This window comes from Poromitra crassiceps (assembly GCF_964638095.1).
Source record: "Poromitra crassiceps genome assembly, chromosome: 1".
NCBI lineage: Eukaryota > Metazoa > Chordata > Actinopteri > Beryciformes > Melamphaidae > Poromitra > Poromitra crassiceps.
Window position 1 is genome coordinate 36,892,121 of NC_139623.1, and position 21,352 is coordinate 36,913,472.

Sequence of the window (21,352 nt, forward strand, 5' to 3'; positions counted from 1 at the left end):
TTCTTATTGCCTATTGCTCATTGCTTGTTGCCTATTTGTACTATGTCGTAAACGGAGTCCACAGCACAAGAATTTCACACGTGATACTTGTACCATGGAGTGACAATAAAAATCTTGAATCTTGAATCTGTACTTACAGGGTAAGTACAGTGTACCACACCTGTACTTACTTAAAAAGCTCTTAGGGAACTCTTAATGACTTCTGACAATACGTAAAAACCTTTCTTCTTCAGTATCTTGCTCTATTTCTCTTTCTTCTCTTTCTTTTGTTATTGTGTATGTATAAACATTTGAACTGCTAAATGAGGTGGAGTGCGCCTTTCTTTGCCTCCTCCTGCACAGTACTCCTGTCTGTATTTTAGCTCTGTAAATATCTCATCTGACTTGTCATTTGAACTGTCATAATAATGCCTTTGTTTTGTTTCTACTGTGCGAATAAATAAAACCTAAAAAACCTAAAAAAAAAACCTACTTACAGACACTGTACTTACAGGGTAAGTACAGTGTACCACACCTGTACTTACAGCCAGGGTAAGTACAGTGTACCACACCTGTACTTACAGGGTAAGTACAGTGTAAGTACAGTGTACTTACCCAAGTACACTGTACTTACCCTGTAAGTACAGGTGTGGTACACTGTACTTACCCTGTAAGTAGATTTGATACCGTGTACTTACAGGGTACATTCACTTCTTGTACCCCGTACTTACCATGTAAGTACAGATTTTGTACTCCGTACTTACAGGGTAATTTCCTGCTGGCCTGCCTAGCCTGGCCTGACCTAATCTCACGTAGTCAGACCCACCGTCGACATCAGCAAGCTTCCAGGGATGGATGTATCATCTACATATCATCTGACGTATCATGTACAGCTGGCACTGCAAGACTAGGCCTGACCTTGCTTCATACAAACCTTTGAACTAAGCCCCTGTGTGTCTGTGTTGCTCATTGGCTTCTCAGTTTGGACAATACTTCAACATTTGTTTTAATTGTTGTCATACTGTTGCAGTGCCAGTGTTTGAGCATTGGGTAGCCACCATGATAGAATATAGACCTAATATAAATGCTTTATTGAAGGGAGGTGGTGAGCTGCTGCATGTGGAATAAGTAGCCTACTGGATTCATCCTCTGTTGCCATTAATATCTCATAGGCTGTAACATCAAACTATGATAGGAATATAATTGTCAACATAAAACACTTAGCAAACAACATCTTCACCCAACAGAGTGGTCTCGACTGTTTTGGAGCCAGCCACAGCTGTTTGATGGGACATTTCACTGAATTCAAGGAAGGGGAGCGGGGCGTAAAATCAGCAACTCCCCACAAATAAAATGCAAAGACTTCCAAAATGCTCTTCCATTTATAATTTTTAAACTTCTCCAGGCATTGAAAATACTATTTCAAGATGCCAGAACTTTCTTGGATTCCTTTTCCATTGGTGTGTAAGCACAGCAGCACCCTCTGTTGTCCAGAAAGAGTAAAAGCTTAACCTACTGTACATACAGTAACTCACTCACCTTTTCCCTTCACTTGATAGTCTAATGAGGAAGAGAAAGGGAACAACTTGATACACCATAAAAGCATTTTATTTCAAATATGAATAATTCATTCCAATACAATGTTGTATTATAGAGCTCAACAGGCACGTGACTTTTCGTGATGTAATTTGCCCTGGAAGTAAGTTCCGCGTCCATTTTCTCCGTAGACATTTCGATAAATCCAAATATAACGAGTTTTAAGGCTCGATCCAAGCCAAAAAGTCCAAGCCAAAAAGTCTTCCAGAGAATCGTGAGTGACCATAAAACATTAGGTTTAAGCGAGAGCAGAAAATAACAACGGAGGGGTGGGGGGGGAATAGTCACGTGGCTGTTGAGCTCTATGCCTATACCATAGATTGATGTGTCCCATAGTTTGTGTTGTGTGAGTGTTCTGAGTGAAATGGAACAGCTTGATACTTCAATGAAACAGCTATAGTTGCATTTTCTAATAAATATAAATGGCAGACTGCATTATTGGGATGTCTTAGCCCAGAACAGATAACTCTAACAATGTTACTGCCTCTCTTTATGGGGAGGGGGGGGGGGGGGGGGGATTACTGACAATTTAGAAATTTAGATTTGAATCTACTCACAGGGAAATGTGTATCCCACTTTATAAATATAAATGTGTGTGTGTGTGTGTGTGTGTGTGTGTGTGTGTGTGTGTGTGTGTGTGTGTGTGTGTGTGTGTGTGTGTTGTGTGTGTGTGTGTGTGTGTGTGTGTGTGTGTGTGTGTGTGTGTGTGTGTGTGTGTGTGTGTGTGTGTGTGTGTGTGTGTGTGTATTTATCGTATTGTATTTTATAGTCCAATCTGACCAGACTATAGGACTCTGGACCTCGCATTCATTATACGGCTATATGATGAGGGACATGTTTGTGTGCAACGTCAAGCATTAGAAAAAACTTGGTTAATGCAGTCAGTTATCTATGTCTTTCTTTTCTCATAGCCTGGATATAAACATGATGAACAAAAAATGTGATTTGTGTGTTAATTCAGACAGCAAACACTTAAATAAAGTTTGATCGAGTTACAACTACTGCCTGTCCAATTACAGTATATTTGGGTTGAAGGCTCTGTGCCTCATGCTAAAGATTTGTCAAGAAGCATTATGAATAAATAAATAAGTATATAAATACATAAAATAATTAATTCATAAATTAATACAACAAACAAGGGTGCATAGAGATGGTGATATAATCCTGGAAATAAAAACATGGCAATCCAGCATAACATCTACAGCAGAGTGCATCTCTAGATCAGTGATTCTCATCCTTTTTCATATCAATGGCCGCTACTTCAGTCCACATGAGATCCAATTGACGAGATTTTGTCTCTCGAAGCCAAATCTGAGAATATTTTATTGTTAAATATGATTTTGATATGATTCCATGACTATCAGGTAGAGAGATAACAGTGAAACTATGATCAGAATAGTCATTTGTCTACAATCTCTAATTGTATTACAGTAACATCTTGTTTAACAATTCATCAGTTTGCTAGGGACCCCTTGGACCCTTCAAGGACCTCTGGTGGTCCTTGGACGACACGTTGAGAACCACTGTTCTATCTAGATAATAAAAAACACTGCAAAAAGCATCCTGATCAGATCTTTTGTGCCTGTGTGGGTGGCTGTTCATTCATTCATTCTGTTTCAGTATTCATTCATTTGTTTGTCCATCCATACAGCCTTTTCTCTCTCTGATCCATGTACCTCTTCATGATTCATGTACCTCTTCATGGTCTATCTGTTCCTCTGTTTTTCTCATAGATGCACGTTTGTGTAATGGTGCATGCACTTCTGAAATAATGCATTGGTCGGGTCGCTCTCTGTGTGTTTGTCTTCTTCTCTGTCCTCACTGAGTCTTCAGTTTCTTGCTGTGGGTCCCGGGCTCTCGCGCTCTGGGCCTGGGGGCAGAGTGGCTGTTGGAGACACCAGATCAGAACAGGATCATATTGTTGTAATTTCGGGAAAGCACTTCTGAACTCACACAAACAGAGAAAAGTCATAGGTGGATGGCACTTATCCAAATAGAAAAATATGCCACCCCAAAGTTCTTTGTGTTTCTCTGGAGGCCGTCCTCTACTTGGGACCTTAATGTGTAGAATGGGACAGATGATTTGACATTAAAGTGTAAAATCTAAAGCACTTATTATCAGCTGTATCAGTGCTGCTGCTTGACTCATTTTTTCAGGGATTAAAAAACATCTCATTTCCAGTTCATTTGATATTGCAGCATTTTTGAAACCATAAAATGGAGGTTAAAGGTTTTGTGGGGCCGAAAGTCATGAACTCAGCAGGATCATATGACATAACATATAAATTAAAGTTTCAAGTGTTGTGTGGGTTTCAATTTACCTTCACAATATCCTGTTAAGGTTTGGCTTTAGGGGATTAATCTATGTTAACCTACAGACAGAGGGTCCTAATAAGTATAACGTGTGTGTGTGTGTGTGTGTGTGTGTGTGTGTGTGTGTGTGTGTGTGTGTGTGTGTGTGTGTGTGTGTGTGTGTGTGTGTGTGTGTGTGAGCGTGCGTGCGTGCATGCGCGTGTGTGTGTGTTGTGGGATGCCTGGCCTTCCCAGATGTCAATTCAGCAAATCAGAGACAGTGAGCTTAGCGGTGTGAGGCATCCTACCTGCGCTGGTAGAGGTAGAGGAGGAAGAGGAGCTCATCTCTGAAACAGGAAAGTTGATGGCAGGAAGAGAATGATCCAGACAAGGAGAAGAAGGAAACACATGAGCAGAGATCTGAGACCAAGGTGTTCACTCCCTGGAGAGGAGAGGAGAGGAGAGACAACATGAAACTGACTGCCAGCACTTTGTAGCCATCAACCATTTCTGGCAAAATTATTATTTTGTGTTATTTTCTCTCACGGGAGGGGGGGGAGGGGGGAGTTGGGGGGTTTGAGAACCAGAGAACAAGCCGGTTGTGCTGATGTCTTGGCTGCAGTGGGGATATTTGTAGCTGCAGCAATAGCAGTACTTACTCTGTACATCAGCACCGTCCCCTGCAAATGGACCACAGACTTCAACTGATAGAGATTGAGGGGTGGAGAAAGGGTATACGTGTATTACTCCATTTCAGTCAAGACTACAGTACAGTCAGATGATGAGATCTTTTGGACTTGATCACATGTTAAAGGCTGGACTCGCTCTCTGGTGTGGAGGCGGGACAGACCTTGTGGTTGATGTAGAGCTGCGGAGCCATCGACAGGAAGCCAAATGCATAAACTCCTGACAGGAGCAGAGGAGAGTCAGGGGAAATGACAGAGGAGGATATTTATAGTGTCATTGTACAGTTAGCATATCATTAAGGGCTATTATAAAACTGAATGCTTCATTTACATTTTTATAAGGAATACTAACAAGCCACTACTTAAGTGCATTATAGAGTGGTACTGATAGATGAACACATTAGCTGATCAATAGGCTATAATATAAATGTTTTTTACATCTGCTCCCATGCAAGTCAACTCACCAGTCACCAGACTGTTGATGAACCAGAAATAGTAGCTGTCAACACAACACAACATAGTGTTAACCGGATCAGAAGCACATATTGTCATCTGTATTGATCTGAATTACTGTATGTGTGTAGTATCTACTCAGTCACTGTATTACAAAGGCAATGAAATTGTGATGAATATCAGTATTAGTTGAAGTTCCCTCCATTATAACGAACATTAAAAGCAGTCTGATTTGAATCTGTCTACCAAAATACTTGGAAAGGTTTGGACCAGAAGGTTCCAGCTAGACTCAAAGGATGAGTTGTCAAGTTTAACCCAATGAGGATCCAGCTCACCTCTTGTAACGCAAGTAGGCCAGGGAGAAAATAGCTCCACTGATACACAGAGGATAGACCAAGTAGGACAGGTATCTGGCAGCCTAGACAGATATCCATCGAGAACATTAAAAGCACCTCAGGCAGAAATAAAGAGCCATTTAACACATGCAGGGAAACATTTCACAGCAGGAGCATAAGATACCTGTGTGTCATACTCCACTGTCTTCCTTTCTTCTTCATCCAGCTTATTTCGCTACACACAGCGAGAGGGAAGGCCATCAAAGATCACAATGTATTCAACAGCTCTATTAGGAGTGCAACCAAAATGTTAGAGAATTGGCTTCTATGCAAATGCACTGTACTCACATGAATGATGGACTTGGAGCTTTTCCACTGCATCTGGAACTTAAACACTTTACACACCTTCCATACCTGGAAGGATGAGGACAGTAAGTAGTAGTAGTAAGTAGACAGTTATCAGTATTATTTTTTATCGTATATAATATATTTATATGTAAGAGCAAAGTCATGGTAACTGTTAAGCTGATAACATGCTACAACGTCAGCCTCGACTCGGAGCGTTGCCGATGGCCACTAGACCTACAGTATATACTCAAACGTTAGCTTGACTTGGCGGTCGCAGGGGAGTCCCCAGCAAAATGAGTAAATTGTGTGATTTCACTAGGATTTCAATGACTATAAGTTAGCCCAAGGAGAGAATGTAGTCCATAAACTTGGTAATAGCTTTCGCTCTCTCCTGTTATCTCCCCATCTACATTATATGATACAGCCGTGGCGTAGCCCTCGGCGCATACGCCGCGGGCTTTGACGTTGTAGCATGTTTTTCGCATTATACCTCTATGCACGCTTCCATCCCTACAGGAAGCAGCACCAGCAGACTGGTGCCCTCTAGCAGGTGGAGGAAGATGAGCAAAGTGCTGAGACAGCGCCACAGAACTACAAACACAGTGGGAGAGAAAGAGAGAGCCTGCCACCTTAAAGAGCTGTAAGGCCCGAACCCACAAAGAGTGTTTGTGTCGCATCAAAACTGCTTTACCTCCACAATGACCCAATCACAGTGTTATGCTTTTCACTAATCGGGTGCAATGATCTCGCCTGGGTAAACCCAGCCTCCACGTGACCTCCATGTACTATCAGTCACATAGAAACTTACACTATGCTGATTTGATTACGACAGTGACATTTTCTCACCTGACTTCCTGGACATTCCTGCCATGCTCTTCTTTTTTCTCCATGAGCTGATGTCATTTTTAATGGCCAGGAACTCACAGATGAACTGTAAAACAACCACAGAAGAAGAGCACATGCATACATTCTACCAAGCGTATCACTCCTGAGCCACCATATGCCTCTTAGAGACCAACAATAACTCACAGAGCTTTTACTTGGCAATGCTTGTCCTACTTGAGCCTGCACTGGGTGCTTTGAGACCAGTCTTCTGTGTCATGATTTGATGTGTTGGAAGCTTTTTTCCTCCATAATCATTAGCATTACCCTAAGGATCTTTAATTGCCAATTACCTTGTTAGGCAGCTGGAACCAGGGCAGCCTCATAATGTGTCTGCACTCTCAACAGATTCATGGTAATGCCTGCTTTATGTCAGACAGTAAGAAGCTTTTCTGATTGCAGGCAAGTGGCAAACTGGTGGATTTTCACGAGGCTGTAGCATTGACTTTGGATATTGGATTTTGCTCATTGTATATTTCCTCACAATAACTTCTTGAGAAACCTGTTTGCTTGACTGGAGCTGACATTTTTTTTATCATTATGCCACGGACCTGGGCACCATAGCTAATGCTGCATTCCATTGTACTCGGAAAAGTGCAATGGAACGGTCATTTCAACACACCTGACGTCACAGCAATATGTCGGCGCATGTGGTGATCAGCAGAATTACCTATTTTTTTTTTTGAAATTCTCTTTTTATTATAGAATTATCAGGTCCATTATACATTTCACACATTTTCCTCATTGTATCCATCTTTTCATCATGCACAACCATATACAAACATCCTACCCAATCATTCCGATGTCAATTCAAATAATGATGTTGTCTTTCTTAAACTTATGTACTGTTACTGACCATTAATCCCCAATTTCCTATCCTATGTCAATAACTTACATCAATAATCCACACTTTTATAGTGCTCGAACCAGAGCAATGGGGTGTGCCTTCATACTACTCTAACCCCTTATCTTATGGGGAGATGAAATAAAAGCAATCCAGCATACAGACAGAAAAAACAAACACTATTACAGTTTACACAAATGATGGTCTAATATTTATGATGTACATTATCCAGCTTTCCCATCTTTTCAGGAACTTGTCCTGTTGCAGTCTAATTGAAAAAGTAATTCTCTCCATTTTATATATTTCGTAAATTATATCAATCCATTCATCTACTGTTGGTCTGTCCGGTCTTAGCCACCTTCTAGTAATTGCTTTCCTGCCCGCTGCACTCAGAATCCTGAATAAGTACCCATCCGAAGATGAAGCATTTTCTGATGATAGGGCACCCAAGTACATCGTTTCCATTTTAAATGGAATTCCCCCATGAAACACCTTTTCCATCACCCCATGTATCTCCTCCCAGAATCGGACTAATACCGGACAAGACCAAAACACATGATAATGGTTGGCTTCTGATGACCCACACTGTCTCCAGCACATGGAAGAGTTGGTATAATGTCTCGACTGTACCGGTGTAATAAAGAATCTCATAAGGCCCTTCCAACAGAATTCTCTCCATGAGGCTGAACTTGAAGTCCTCCACTGTAACATACATAAATTCTCCCACTCTTCATCAGTTATATATATGTCTCCATCCCTTTCCCATTTATGTCTTACATACCCTGTACCTTCCTTTGTTTGTTGCAAACCCCCGTAAAGTCTTGAGATGGTTTTTTGACTCGAGCAAGAAACGTATGCCTCTGTAAAAACTTGTAAAAAAATATTGTCCTTTAATTTTTCTTTACTTTTCATGGACCCTTGTTCCATAAAGGTACAGTAAGCTGTTAAGCCCTTATCCGTCCACCCCCTAAATCTTGCATCCACTCTACTGGGAGTGAATTCTGGGTCAAACGCCACCCATCTCAAGACTCTAACAGCTTCATTCAATTGGCATTGTACAATTGCCTTGTTCCATCCAGGGATTCCCCAATTCCATTAGGTCATTCCTCCATTCCTTTACCCCCAAAACCGCTTGAATTGGGTATCCCTCTGTCCTAGCCGTCTCAATCTCATTCCACCTTGCAGAGTATTCTGAGTTACAGCAGAATTACCTTTTAATCAAGGCAACATTCAGTTGATTGAAAATGCAATACAAATTGATAGTTTAAAACAGAGGTGGCCAAACTACAGCCCACGGGCCAACTGCGGCCCAGTGCCCGTTTTATATATATATATATATATATATATATATATATATATATATATATATATATATATATATATGGGGATTAGCACCCCATCATGGCTCTCTCGTGAGGGAGAAATCCACAAATGCTACGGATTAGCCTCCTGAAAATCTGCGCAAAGATTGGCGCGGCCTGGGGTCCTTCATGCTAGAGCGAAGTGCTCGACGCAGGCGAATGACGTGCAGCGCACAGGCCCTCTTGAGGCATCCTCTCTGCCTCTGGATTGCCTTAGCCACGGGAGGGTCTGGTGAGACGAAGGAGGAGCACGGCCGGGAGTAACCCACAGAGCCTAGATCCTACATGCACCGAAGTGCCAATACTGCGGCGTAGCACTAGCTCTATTGCAACGTTGCCCTCCCACGGGCAACGTTGCAGACAGAGTAGGAAGGCTGATCCGTGAGCGGCTTCTGGGACGCGAGTCGGGGTCTTAATTGGCCTCGGCTGGGTCTACTGGGCGAGGGTGTATGATGTTGAGAGACCCGAAACACCTTACGACCCCAGATAACATCACTGATGACGCGTCCTAGCGCATGCTGCAGTATGTATTTGAGAATATATATATATATATATATATATATATATATATATATATATATATATATATATATATGTATATACTGTACACATATCTATGAGTACCCTGACCTGGTCTATTTCTTTTTTTACATTTTTAATACTGAATGTTGGTGAAATTATCTCTGTCTTAACCTGTTGGCACACGAAAAGAAAATTGGAAAACATACAGAAATACCCATTGTAATAGGTGAGCAGCACATCAATAAACTATGTGTCATAGGCTATAGTTATTTAGGTAGAAATTAAATTTTTGATGGTACAAGGGTTTTCTGGTCTAATTTTTCCCCCGCTTTCAGTGTAAACAGGTTGAAAACTGCTGCGCTTAATATTGTTTGGCCCGCGCCTATATTTTTCTGTATGCGGCCCACAACCAAAAAAGTTTGGCCACCCCTGGTCTAAAATATCCTTATCATTACCATAATGCATTATGTGAACATCAGGTGAAATCTGCTAACTTGCAGGCTACACAGCCGAGCCGAGCTAATGTTAGCATTAGTTAGCCAGCTAGCAACCCTGCAGTAGATGCTCGTGAAGCCCATGTTTTTCCGAGTGGAACCCATTTAGATTGTAACTCGGAAATACCGACTCAGAACTATCGACTTTACGACTTGCAATGGAATGCAGGATAAGTCTCACTTCTCTCCCTGTCGGAAGCCCAGAGATCCTACAGTGTCATATGTGTTGACGTGTGGTCTTACATGTAGAGCCGTGACGAGTGCGGTCAGGACAAGCAGGTAGAGGTTAGAGCCAACCAGAGCTCCTTTGATCTCGTCTACATTCTCCTCTGTGAAGCCTGGGCAGACACAAAGATGCGGCATCAACTGATTTCATGAAGAATTAAATATGTGAATGAATATGTTTTCTATCTGTATTTATGTAATTTGTTACTCTTTGAAGCACAAATGTGACGAACCGGTTTACAAACAATCATATCCAATCAGCAGGGGTGGAAGGAACGAATTACAACTACTCACGTTACTGTAATTAAGTACTTTTTTTGGGTACTTGTAGCCTACTTTTAAAAGTAATTTTTTCAAGTCTGTAATTTTACTCTTACTTAAAGCAGCTACGAGCAACTTTTTCGATTGTTATTAACTCATTGAGTGCCAGCCACTTTTGGAGAACGGACGCTCCCAGTGCCAGAGTTTTCAGAGCGTTTTCAGTGATTTCTCGAGGCCCACAGAATATTGTGTGATATTACTATGTAAACACCGAACACGCAAAAAGAACAAGGAGACTCTATTGTATCATCAGCAAAAAAAAGTTTATTGATACCATTTTCCGTTCTTTAGTTATGAGCCGGAGAAGATAGGTTGTTTTCAGCGTTTTCAGGCATTTCAAATTATAAGCTGAGATATTCAGCCTTTTGTGAAATGCAGCATTTCAAGCACATTCACTGACTCTAGATAATATTTTCTGATGTAGTGACGTGGTGTAGTTGTGTCCTGCCCTGCGTGCCCCACCCCCCCCCCCCCCCTCAGCTGAAAACTCCTCCCCACACTAGTAACACACAGCCTCACGCACCAAGCGTCTATTTTTCGGAGTGCTTTTGGTGCGCCGCCTCCCAGGCAGCGCAACATGGAGAAGCCACACGCGGACTGCAGTGAAAGGTTTGGCTTTTGAGTGTCGGCTGCTGCTTTTCTAGCGGCTAATCATGTGGAGAAACTATGCTGACAGACAGACAGAGGCGGAAGGGTTCAGTTGTGTGCGCGGATTGACTGTGTTCGCACGCACCGTCAGTTGCAGCCAGAACAATCTACATGGCTCTGGACTGCAGCATGAGCGGGTTCTCTTTGATCACGGCTATTTCAAGCTGTGTATTCCTGACATTTCTGTAATCTGGAGAGCACTGTCGCCACCTAAGGGTTCTGTAAAATAGGTTATAGACCTCCAATAGCTACAATAGTTGTACAGGAAATGCGGAAGGCTTTGATCGACATCCCACCGTCAAAAAACGCATTGGACGTCGAAAGACGTCCGTGGCACTCTACGTCACTATTTAATTGGACGTCGAAAGACGTCCATGGCACTCAATGAGTTAAACAGTATAAATTTAATATCAATGCATCACATCTTACCTCTAATAGTCGACGAGACCAAAGCCGTGTGTATCGGAGATTGCTCCCTTGGATGATTATTAAGTCTGTGTCTGTCTAAACTCGCGTCAACAGGGGGCTCTCTCTCTCTCTCTCCTTACCGCCGGCCCGGCTACCCGGAAGTGAAACGCGGAAGTGAAACCCGGAAGTGAAACGCAACTGCCTGCCTACCCCGTTCGCGCTGCCTAGCAACGCAGCATAAACAATGTGAACGCCGCGCAGACTCTCGCGAACATCTCTCGTTATATTCTAACAGGTTTTTTGGAAGTTATTTTGTGGTTATGGCCGAAGTGGCTGCTGCAAACCGTTTCATTTCACTTCCTGATCTTCCCTGGCCACAGACAGACTACACTGGCCGATTCACTCGGGGTTCAAGCGAGACTACTCTGCGTTGGTCTCGTCGACTATTAGAGGTAAGATGTGATGCATTGATATTAAATTTATACTGTTTAATAACAATCGAAAAAGTTGCTCGTAGCTGCTTTAAGTATGGATTGCACCATGTAATCTACTTTGTTACTTTTTAAATCATACTGAGTACTGAGTACAATTTGAATTAATTAAATCCAAACATCCAAACCTTTGATCTGCATTTTACGCAGCCAATAAACTCTATCAAGTGATCGCAAACGGACCAATGAAAACCATGTGGGGGGGGGGGCCCACAGGTTAGATGTTGTTTTCCGGCTTGGATAGGTGACACATGACGTGTGGAGCGTTTGGGCATATGGCCAGGGAGTGTCGAGAGGCTGTCGAGGACCAGAGGACAGAGCGAGAGGAGAGACGTGCAGGTGGCTGGCAGGTGAGACTCTGCTGGTCGTGCGGTAGGCCAGGTCATTTGGCCAGAGACTGCACTGAGACTGTGGAGGACGGAGGAGGGACACAGGCTGGGGAGAATGTGAGCAGCCAGAGGGAGGAGAGAGACCTCATCTGCAACGCTGTTACAGTCAGGAGAGCGACGCTCGTGTCTCCAGGTGAGCGAGAGGGGTTAATGCCGGAGGAGCCGGCCCAGCCTAGCTGCTCTACACCCCCCACGGTGGCTGTGCAGGAAGCCGAGGTGGGGATCGATGCCGGTTGTGTTCTCCCTGCTGACCTGGGCTCGCCGCCCCCTGGTGGAGGGCGAAAGGACAAGCGTCTAACAGGTGGAGGATGAGAACGTGCTTGGGGGATGTCGACGTGGATGAGTGGAAACGCAGGCAGGCGGAGGACGCGGATATTGGTCCGGTGCTCGCGTGGGTGGCGGCCGGACGGCGGCCCCCTGTGGAGGAGATTCACCTGTGTTCCGGTGCCACGAAGGGACTGTGGAACATGTTTACGGACCTGCGTCTGGATGGAAATGGGATGTTGGAGAGGAAAGGGGGGCACACAATAAGGGGGTTCCAGACGGTTGTCCCCAGCTGCCTGCGGGTGATGGCGCTACGGTGGGCGCACGGGGGCCGCAGCGGTAAGGGGCACGACGGGCCTGAGAAGATGCTCCGCAATGTTCGTGCACTTTACTACTGGGGAAAACACAAGGAGGACGTGCGGAGCTACTGCAGAGGTCGAAATGAAGGTAAAAAGAGAAAAGGAATAATGTAAATGTTGGGGTTATTGTTGAATTGAAATGTGTGTAAAAAAGAAGAGAAATAAGGTAAAGAGGATGGGCTTGAGTTGAATTTAAATGTTTGTGAAAAGAGGGAAAATGTAAACGTGACGGGTGGAATGGGAATGTTGTTGAGGGGAATGTTAGTTGAAAAATGTGATAATGTGAAGTAAGGAAATGATGGTGGTGGTGGAATGAAAAATAAGTGGGTGTAAAGGGAAAAGAAGAGACTATTTGGGGGGAATTGAAAGGGTCTGTGCGGGTTGAGGGGAATGGAATTTGATGTGGTGACGGGAAAAAAGGTGATGTGTTATTGTGTTTTGGTACAGGGGTATATGTGTGTTTTGTGGGTGCCAGCGTGGGCGCTGGCTTTGTTGGGAGGAGATAATGTAGCAATCCGGGGTTTTAGCTAGGAACTGATGTGTGGGGTTGTTCCTGGGGAACGGTGTGTAAGTGGGACTTCCTGTATGAGGTGATGCCAGTCAAGATATGTGAGGAAGCGGTGTGGACGTGTGTGAAGCTAGGCACGTAGCCATGAGTGTGAAGCTGTGAATAAAAGCCTGTACCAACTATAAGTCTCCCGGTTCCTGGACGAATACCTGATTCGTTACACTATCTTAACCATATATATGTTTTATGTCTGTGTTTGGGTCCTGTCTTTGTTTATTTGTTAGCTTATAGGTTTTAGATAATAAAGTGACTTTTGTATTGCCCTTCGGTTTCCTGTGTGGGATCATTACAGCCTCTGGACAGGCTCACAGTCACAACATATGTTGTTGTGTTTCTGACTTGGATTGTGGTTGTTTTGATTCATCAAAACTTTCAAAATCCTTACTACTGTACTGTACAGCCACCCTAGCGATGTCATCAAGGAGCGCAATAGTTGGCAAAAAGGTGAAATGTTCATCCTTCTAGCAAATCTAGGTACATTTCAGACTTGAAAGCAGTGTCCTGTCTTCTCTGAGGTGACATGCAAATTAACTAGATTCATATGATCAAATGTTTCCTGTCCTCTTTAAGAGTCAAATGCTTACCAGTATTAAAAATGAATAACATCTGGGGGATGAGCAAACCTTCAGCAGGTGTGACTGACAGACCCCTCCCACCCACCAGTTTTCAGTTATTTAGGGTTTTGCTCCCTGTTGATACTAAGAAGCGATTGATCTTTCATTCATATCATTTATTAGAGAAATATGCTTTGTTGAAAGTGTAGAATGTATTTTCTACATGGATCTCCTGTTTCAAGTGAATGCCTGTGACAGCCTATTAAAAATCGATGGTTAAAAAAGTAACTAATACTCTGAGTAGTTTTTTAGAAGAGTACTTTTTACTTTTACTTAAGTATATTTTTAACACAAGTAATTTTACTTGTAATTGAGTAATATTTCAGTAAGGTGAATTCCTATGTTTCAATTTGTACTTCTACTTGAGTACAAACTTTCAGTACTTCTTCCACCACTGCCAATCAGTCACTAAACATATCATCTTAACTCACCAAACTGTTGCAGGGAATAAACCACGTCCTGTAGGTGGACCCAGAACCTGAATCTCCTTAGAGATATTCCCTCATAGGACAATGTGAGAGGGAGCTGGAGGGTGCTGCTGCTGATCTCCTATAAACAGATATAAATAGACAGACAGACAGATACATAGATAGATTCACAACACAATAATGACTAGATAAGGCCACATTTAAATGTTATCTCCATAACATTAGAGTGTAAGTGTGTCGTACCATGAGGTCTCTCACTCTGAAGCTGAGCTCATCAACCAGCAACAGAGGCAGGTAGGTCATCTGTCTGCCTTCCTGAGAGCTACAGACAGACAGACACACAACACACACACACACACACACACACACACACACACACACACACACACACACACACACACACACACACACACACACACACACAGTACACACACACACACACACACACACACACACACACACACACACACACACACACACACACACACACACACACACACACACACACACACACAGTACACACATTTAAAAAGGCAAGTTGACTAAGAGCACATTCTGATAATTTACATCTGCATATTTTCCCCATTGTCTTCTGTTGTTTCAGAGGGTAACTGGTTACAAAAGTTACAAATTCAAACCTTTTTAAGGTTGAATCACTAATACAGTATACCGTAATATATACAGTCATTAAAATACCTTGTACTCACAGCATTCACACAGTAGTCTACAGAGAAAATGGCAGTTTTATAACTAGTATAGCAGTATCTCACCATAGACCATCATACCTCTCCTACTGGAACCCTGCAGCTCTTTCAGTGACTTCTAGGAACTTTATGTGACTCACACTCTCATGTAGCGTCGCACATCACTGGGAAGCCCCGCCTTGTTGAAGGTGAAGTCTTCTGACATCATAGTGATTGACAGGTGCGGCCTCCAGTGGGACACGGGAGCCTCTGATCCGGTGGCGGGCTTCTGAAGGGGACACAGAAAATGTACTTATGTCCACTGGGGTTTGACTCTTCACAGTGTGGTTTGCACCAAATGTGTTTGATTTACAAATATTGTTGTATAATATTGTTTGCGTATCTCACAATACGATTCGATATACAATATTTACAATTTGTCACAACCACGGTACGATGTTAATAAATAAGACTTCAATGTCACAAGTCTTTCTAGTGATGACATTGCCTAATGTCATTACAAAGTGTAAATAATATAGATGGAGATCTTGAGAAATGATGTTGGGCAAGACATTTCATTTGTGATTACTGCAGCAGAATGACACGTAGCTAATCATGAGACTCGTAGGAAGTTTAACAAACTTTATTGAATCAATAAACAGTTTAAGCGTGGCGTATGACTCCATGATATGACGCTCCTCTTGATATGAGAGAGGGGGGCATCAGTGCTGTATGAGATAGATAATCCCCCCTATGGGGATTTTTCTTACAGGAGCCATAACATTGGTGGTGATCAGGGGAGGGGGTGGGGCGAAACCTTTGCTCCGGTGATGATGAATGGCTTGCTGAGATGCTGGCACAGATGTGAGTGATGACTGCACAGATGTGATTAAAGCTGTGGTGATGTGAGCTTTATATAGTACCAGGAGAAGGGCATTTATGACGTCAGTACTGACGCCATTCAAGCAACTGATCGTCATTAGTGATGGTGACGTCATTTAGTGATGGTGACGTCATTAGTGACGTCACTTGGGCAGGGAGTTACAACCCTGAATGATGAGGGGCATGAACAGCATGGGGTGCTCTAATAAAGAAAAAGAAAAAAACATCGCATGGATGCATAACTGGGACGTATCCTCAGTGATGTACCCTGGGGTCATAGGATGTTTCGGGTCTCGCAACATCATACACCCTCGCCCAGGTGACCCAGCCGGGGCTGGCCAAGCCCCAACTTACGTCCCAGTAGCTACCCACGGTCAGCCCTAAAGGGAGGGTCGAAGGTGGTCACGCGGTCAGGGCCACTCAATCCGCTGCTCCGGAACTACTCTGCCGGGACCGGGGGAGGGGGAGGGCTCTGGTACGTAGAGGGACCGGGCTCTGTGGGTTGCCACCCGGCCGGGTTCCTCCCTCGTCTCACCAGGTCTACGACCTGTGCGCTGCACCAGACTCCCCCGCTCCAAACATCTCATTCCGAGGTGATGGTATCTTAGTGGACACCATGCAGTACCAGTACTTGGTGGCACTGCAGTCTCCACTTGCGGCTTGAATGGCCCTCCTAAAAGGCCTCTCGTGGGTTGTTGGGCTTCTTCCTCATGGAAGACGCAGGCTGGGGAGCTAACCCATACTGCTACCCGGGTGCCGTCCCTGTTCCGGCTGTCAACTGACTCTCCAGTAGTCACTAGTCTTTCCTGGTTGTCACGTAGTCTATTCCTATGAGTCACTGGCTAGGCCAGGCTAACTAATAAAAAATAAAAAATAAAACATCGCATGGATGCATAACTGGGACGTATCCTCAGTGATGTACCCTGGGGTCATAGGATGTTTCGGGTCTCGCAACATCATACACCCTCGCCCAGATGACCCAGCCGGGGCTGGCCAAGCCCCAACTTACGTCCCAGTAGCTACCCACGGTCAGCCCTATAGGGAGGGTCGAAGGTGGTCACGCGGTCAGGGACACTCAATCCGCTGCTCCGGAACTACTCTGCCGGGACCGGGGGAGGGGGAGGGCTCTGGTACGTAGAGGGACCGGGCTCTGTGGGTTGCCACCCGGCCGGGTTCCTCCCTCGTCTCACCAGGTCTACGACCTGTGCGCTGCACCAGACTCCCCCGCTCCAAACATCTCATTCCGAGGTCAAAGGTCAAAGGTAGTTTTATCAAAGGTAGTTTTATTGTCCCCGCAGGGAAATTGGTTTGCAGACAGGGAAATCTAAAAACACACGTAGCTACCTACCACGTAGCTACACTACCTACTACCTACCTTTGAGGTGATGGTATCTTAGTGGACACCATGCAGTACCAGTACTTGGTGGCACTGCAGTCTCCACTTGCGGCTTGAATGGCCCTCCTAAAAGGCCTCTCATGGGTTGTTGGGCTTCTTCCTCACGGAAGACGCAGGCTGGGGAGCTAACCCATACTGCTACCCGGGTGCCGTCCCTGTTCCGGCTGTCAACTGACTCTCCAGTAGTCACTAGTCTTTCCTAGTTGTCACGTAGTCTATTCCTATGAGTCACTGGCTAGGCCAGGCTAACTAATAAAGAAAAAAAAAAACATTGCATAAACTATGCTGTAGAGCAGCGTTTCTCAACTGGTGGGTCGGGTCGCAGGGCCGTTTTGATTGGGTCGCGGACATTGGCCAAAAAAAAAAAAACATATTTCATTTGAGTTAAATTCAGATTATTGAAACTGGATTAGCCTGAACAGTTTTACTTGTTTAATAAACTGAAGCATATGCTCTGCCTGTAATTCAAGAGAAGTCTGCCTTTTCATTTCATATTTAATTTTAGTTCAATTCAGATGATTGAAACTGGATTAGCATGGCCCCAGTTTAATTAAAAGTTATGACCAGTTTAACTAAAAAGCATATAGCCTGCCTGTGATTCCTTTTTATTTCATATTAGTTAAATTCAGACTATTGAAACTGGATTAGCATGACCAGGTTAACTTGTTTTATTATTATTATTATTATTATTATTATTATTATTATTATTATTATCATTATCATTATTATTAACTTGTTTAAAAACATATAGGCATGTAATTCAAGATAAGTCTGCCTTTTATTTCATATTTCATACAGTTCAAATAAGACTTTCTGAGCATGACCAGTTTGACTTGTTTAAAAAAAAAATGTAAACACTGGCATGGTCTGACGTGTGACGTGTGGTGGGCCTTTGTCCATTTGTTGTGTCTGCATACCCCTGCTGTGCTTTCTTTTTCTTTTTCTGCAGTGTTAACCTTCTGCCTGCTGTGGGTGCTCTGTGCGTTTGTTTTTGTTTGTGTGTTTGGTTTTGTGTTTTGCTGTTGTTGATTTTTTGGAGATTGTGTGTGTTGTGTTGTGGGTGGCTGGGGATGGAGGGCATGTTATTTGTTATTGCATTCTTTGCTGGCTGTTTACCCCTCTGATGGCTTAAAAATGAATAAACATACTTAAAAAAACAACAACAAAAAAACATGGGCCTGTAATTCAAGTCTGCGTTATTTCAATTGGTTTTTAGCCCTAGTTGCACTTCTGTTGCACTTTTTTGTTCATTTGAGGTTTATAACAGTGCATGAAGGCATTGTGTATTAAATTAATGCGCTATTTTTTGTGCAATAAATTTGAGTGGTTTAAAAAAAAATCTGAAATTTGGGTTGCGACTTCATGACAAGGAAAATAGTGGGTCCTGAGGCTACACCAGTTGAGAACCACTGCTGTAGAGGTTGCATAACTATTGTCACATTTTTATTGTCAAAGTGATTATTGGCTCTTTTTGTCCTGTCCATTTTACCTTCTGCATGTCCCTTTGCCCCTCTGAGTATCTGGGGGTGATGTAGGAGGTGAGCAGAGCTGCATGGTGAACTTCTCTGCTGTCCTCCAAAGGTGAAACACCGGATTTATGAACGTAAACAACTGCGTACAGACTGCCATTAGCACGAGTCTCCTCTGGCAGAGAGACATTCACCTGCCTAGGGAGAGAGAGGAAAAAGACAGAGATAGCCACAGAGACATAGCATGAAACACATACGTTTTTTCATCCCTACTGCAAAATATTTACTTTTGATGACCGAGTGTGGTTTGTGTTTTGTCGACCTGTTTGTTTCTATGTGAGAGGTGAAGATGCTAATTGAGGTCATCAGAGTTATTGTTTGAAATATAGATTGTTTTGTTGTTTTCACTCATATTTGCTTGTCAGATACATGAATTTTGTGATGCATGCAGCATGGACTCGCCTGGGCCAAGTATATTTCAATCTGCAGCCTCGATCACTTCTGACCAGTCACAGTAGCGAACAGTTGTGCTCATATGAATGTAGACAGAGGATATATTATGAGTCCAACCCACAGGAATCTAACACTGATCCACTGCCCCTTTCAAACATACATTTAATGTCAAAGGTGCCTGTGACTGTCTTCTCTTCTGCACCCACTACTGTGCCATGTGACAATTCAGATGGTATTTAATTGGAAAATGTTCATATAGGCTATACATTTGAAATCACTTCTTTGCTATATTGCAACATTGCTGCTATGACAGTGAATACGGCAATGATGGCACTGCATTTCAGTGGAATAAAGCTTCCATGGACAACCACACATCGTACTACAGTATATACAGTGTTACTGGACTGGACTGGTGGTAAGGAGCATGACTTGTCCAATTTAAATGACATAGTAAGGTTAAGAAAGAAGATAATGGTTGTTTGGTTGGAATATCTCCATCTCAAACCCACCTTTCAAATGTAGAGTGAAGGTCAAGTGGATCTATTTTCAGAATGAGATTGAGCTGGCTGTTATCTGGCACCAGGCAGGTGAACACACTCAGCTGGATAACATGGGAGAAGAGAAGACTTCATAACTCAACATAGCCTACTGTATACTAGTATAAACTGTAGGCTAACTCAATGACAAATTAATTCCGCCCTTCCAATTTCTAAATGCCATCACTATGATTTGTCATGTTTTTGGGGCTTCATCTTAAGCAACGGCAACATTGAAAAACATGGTCAAAGAGCAGATTAATTGAGCTAGTTCAATAAAATGATCAGGCCCTCAACTTCATCTATTTTCTCAATGTGGCCCTCACAAAAATTGACCTTGAACACCATGATCATATATTTGCTTGCTCTCTCTCTCTCTCTCTCTCTCTCTCTCTCTCTCTCTCAAAATATAGATTTTTTTTAATAGATTTGTATTTGTCTCGAACCAACAGGTAGCCTACATATATCACAATAATTGGATAAAAAAAATATATATATATATGTATAAAAAAGAAAGAGAAATAACAATATGATATAAAGTTTGGTCCGAGAAGGGGCAGAAAGAAGCCGTGCTTATCCTGCCCCTTCCTTACAACATTATACTGCACTTATAGATTCTCACTCTTAGTAAAACTCTCTAAAAAAACAGAGAGAAGACAAATTAACAGTATTTACAAAGAATAAAATAGGTCATATTCATGAAAAGAACCAGTATTATTCAATATTTTCCTCTTTATTATATATGTCTATGAATGTATGTTTATAATCGCATTTACATTTTTTTTATGTTTTTACTCATTTTTATCGTTTCATGAAGGCAACACTGTTCCAAAGAGAAAGCGAAGAGAAATATAGTCATGTAGGGTACAGTTATGTAATGTACAGTAACTCTAAGTACAGCTGCAGCATTATGAACTATATTCAGTCATTCTAAAAGCCAAAAATGTAGGCTATGGAAGAGGAAAACGTTTTGTTATGTTACCATATAGGCTACAGTAGAATGATCATCCTTTGGCAGCGCCCAAGTTGCAAGAGGCCATTGTGTGCCATATGTGTATGATATATGGTGTATAAAAACTATAAAAACAGAAATCTAAACACAAAATATAAACATAAAAAGGCAAAACAGCGCAGACTGGCTGTTACCGACCTGTAGTGTGGGTCTGTATGCCAGGTAGGAGGAGACGCAGTGCTCTCCTCTGCCTCTGTCGCATGGCTTGGTGTTGAGGAAGCCGTACAGCAGCCAGGCGCTGTGCAGCATGTAAACCACAAACACCCCGAGCACGACCTTAGTGATGGCGGTCCTCTTCCCCCCGCTGTCCCCGGCTTTAGAGCAACACCACGAGAACATGGCTGCAACAGCTTCAGCTAACCGTTCGTTACACCTTCAGTAGGCTAAAACCAAATCCAGAAACCCCCTCTCACC

General features: G+C 43.0%; 1 protein-coding gene across 1 annotated transcript; it reads right to left on the reverse strand.

The window, feature by feature from the left end:
• Positions 1-4,171: 4,171 nt before the first annotated feature.
• On the reverse strand, positions 4,172-21,277 carry LOC310786153 (lipid scramblase CLPTM1L-like; the record flags this gene model as incomplete). Its single annotated transcript, XM_083647326.1, has 16 exons — positions 4,172-4,309; positions 4,527-4,571; positions 4,718-4,773; positions 5,018-5,052; positions 5,342-5,424; positions 5,526-5,576; positions 5,690-5,755; positions 6,180-6,280; positions 6,536-6,620; positions 10,036-10,130; positions 14,511-14,628; positions 14,751-14,829; positions 15,352-15,479; positions 18,958-19,135; positions 19,900-19,991; positions 21,077-21,277. The coding sequence occupies 16 exons, from the start codon at positions 21,275-21,277 to the stop codon at positions 4,172-4,174; spliced, it is 1,551 nt and encodes a 516-aa protein (XP_083503452.1).
• Between the last annotated feature and the right edge of the window lie 75 nt (positions 21,278-21,352).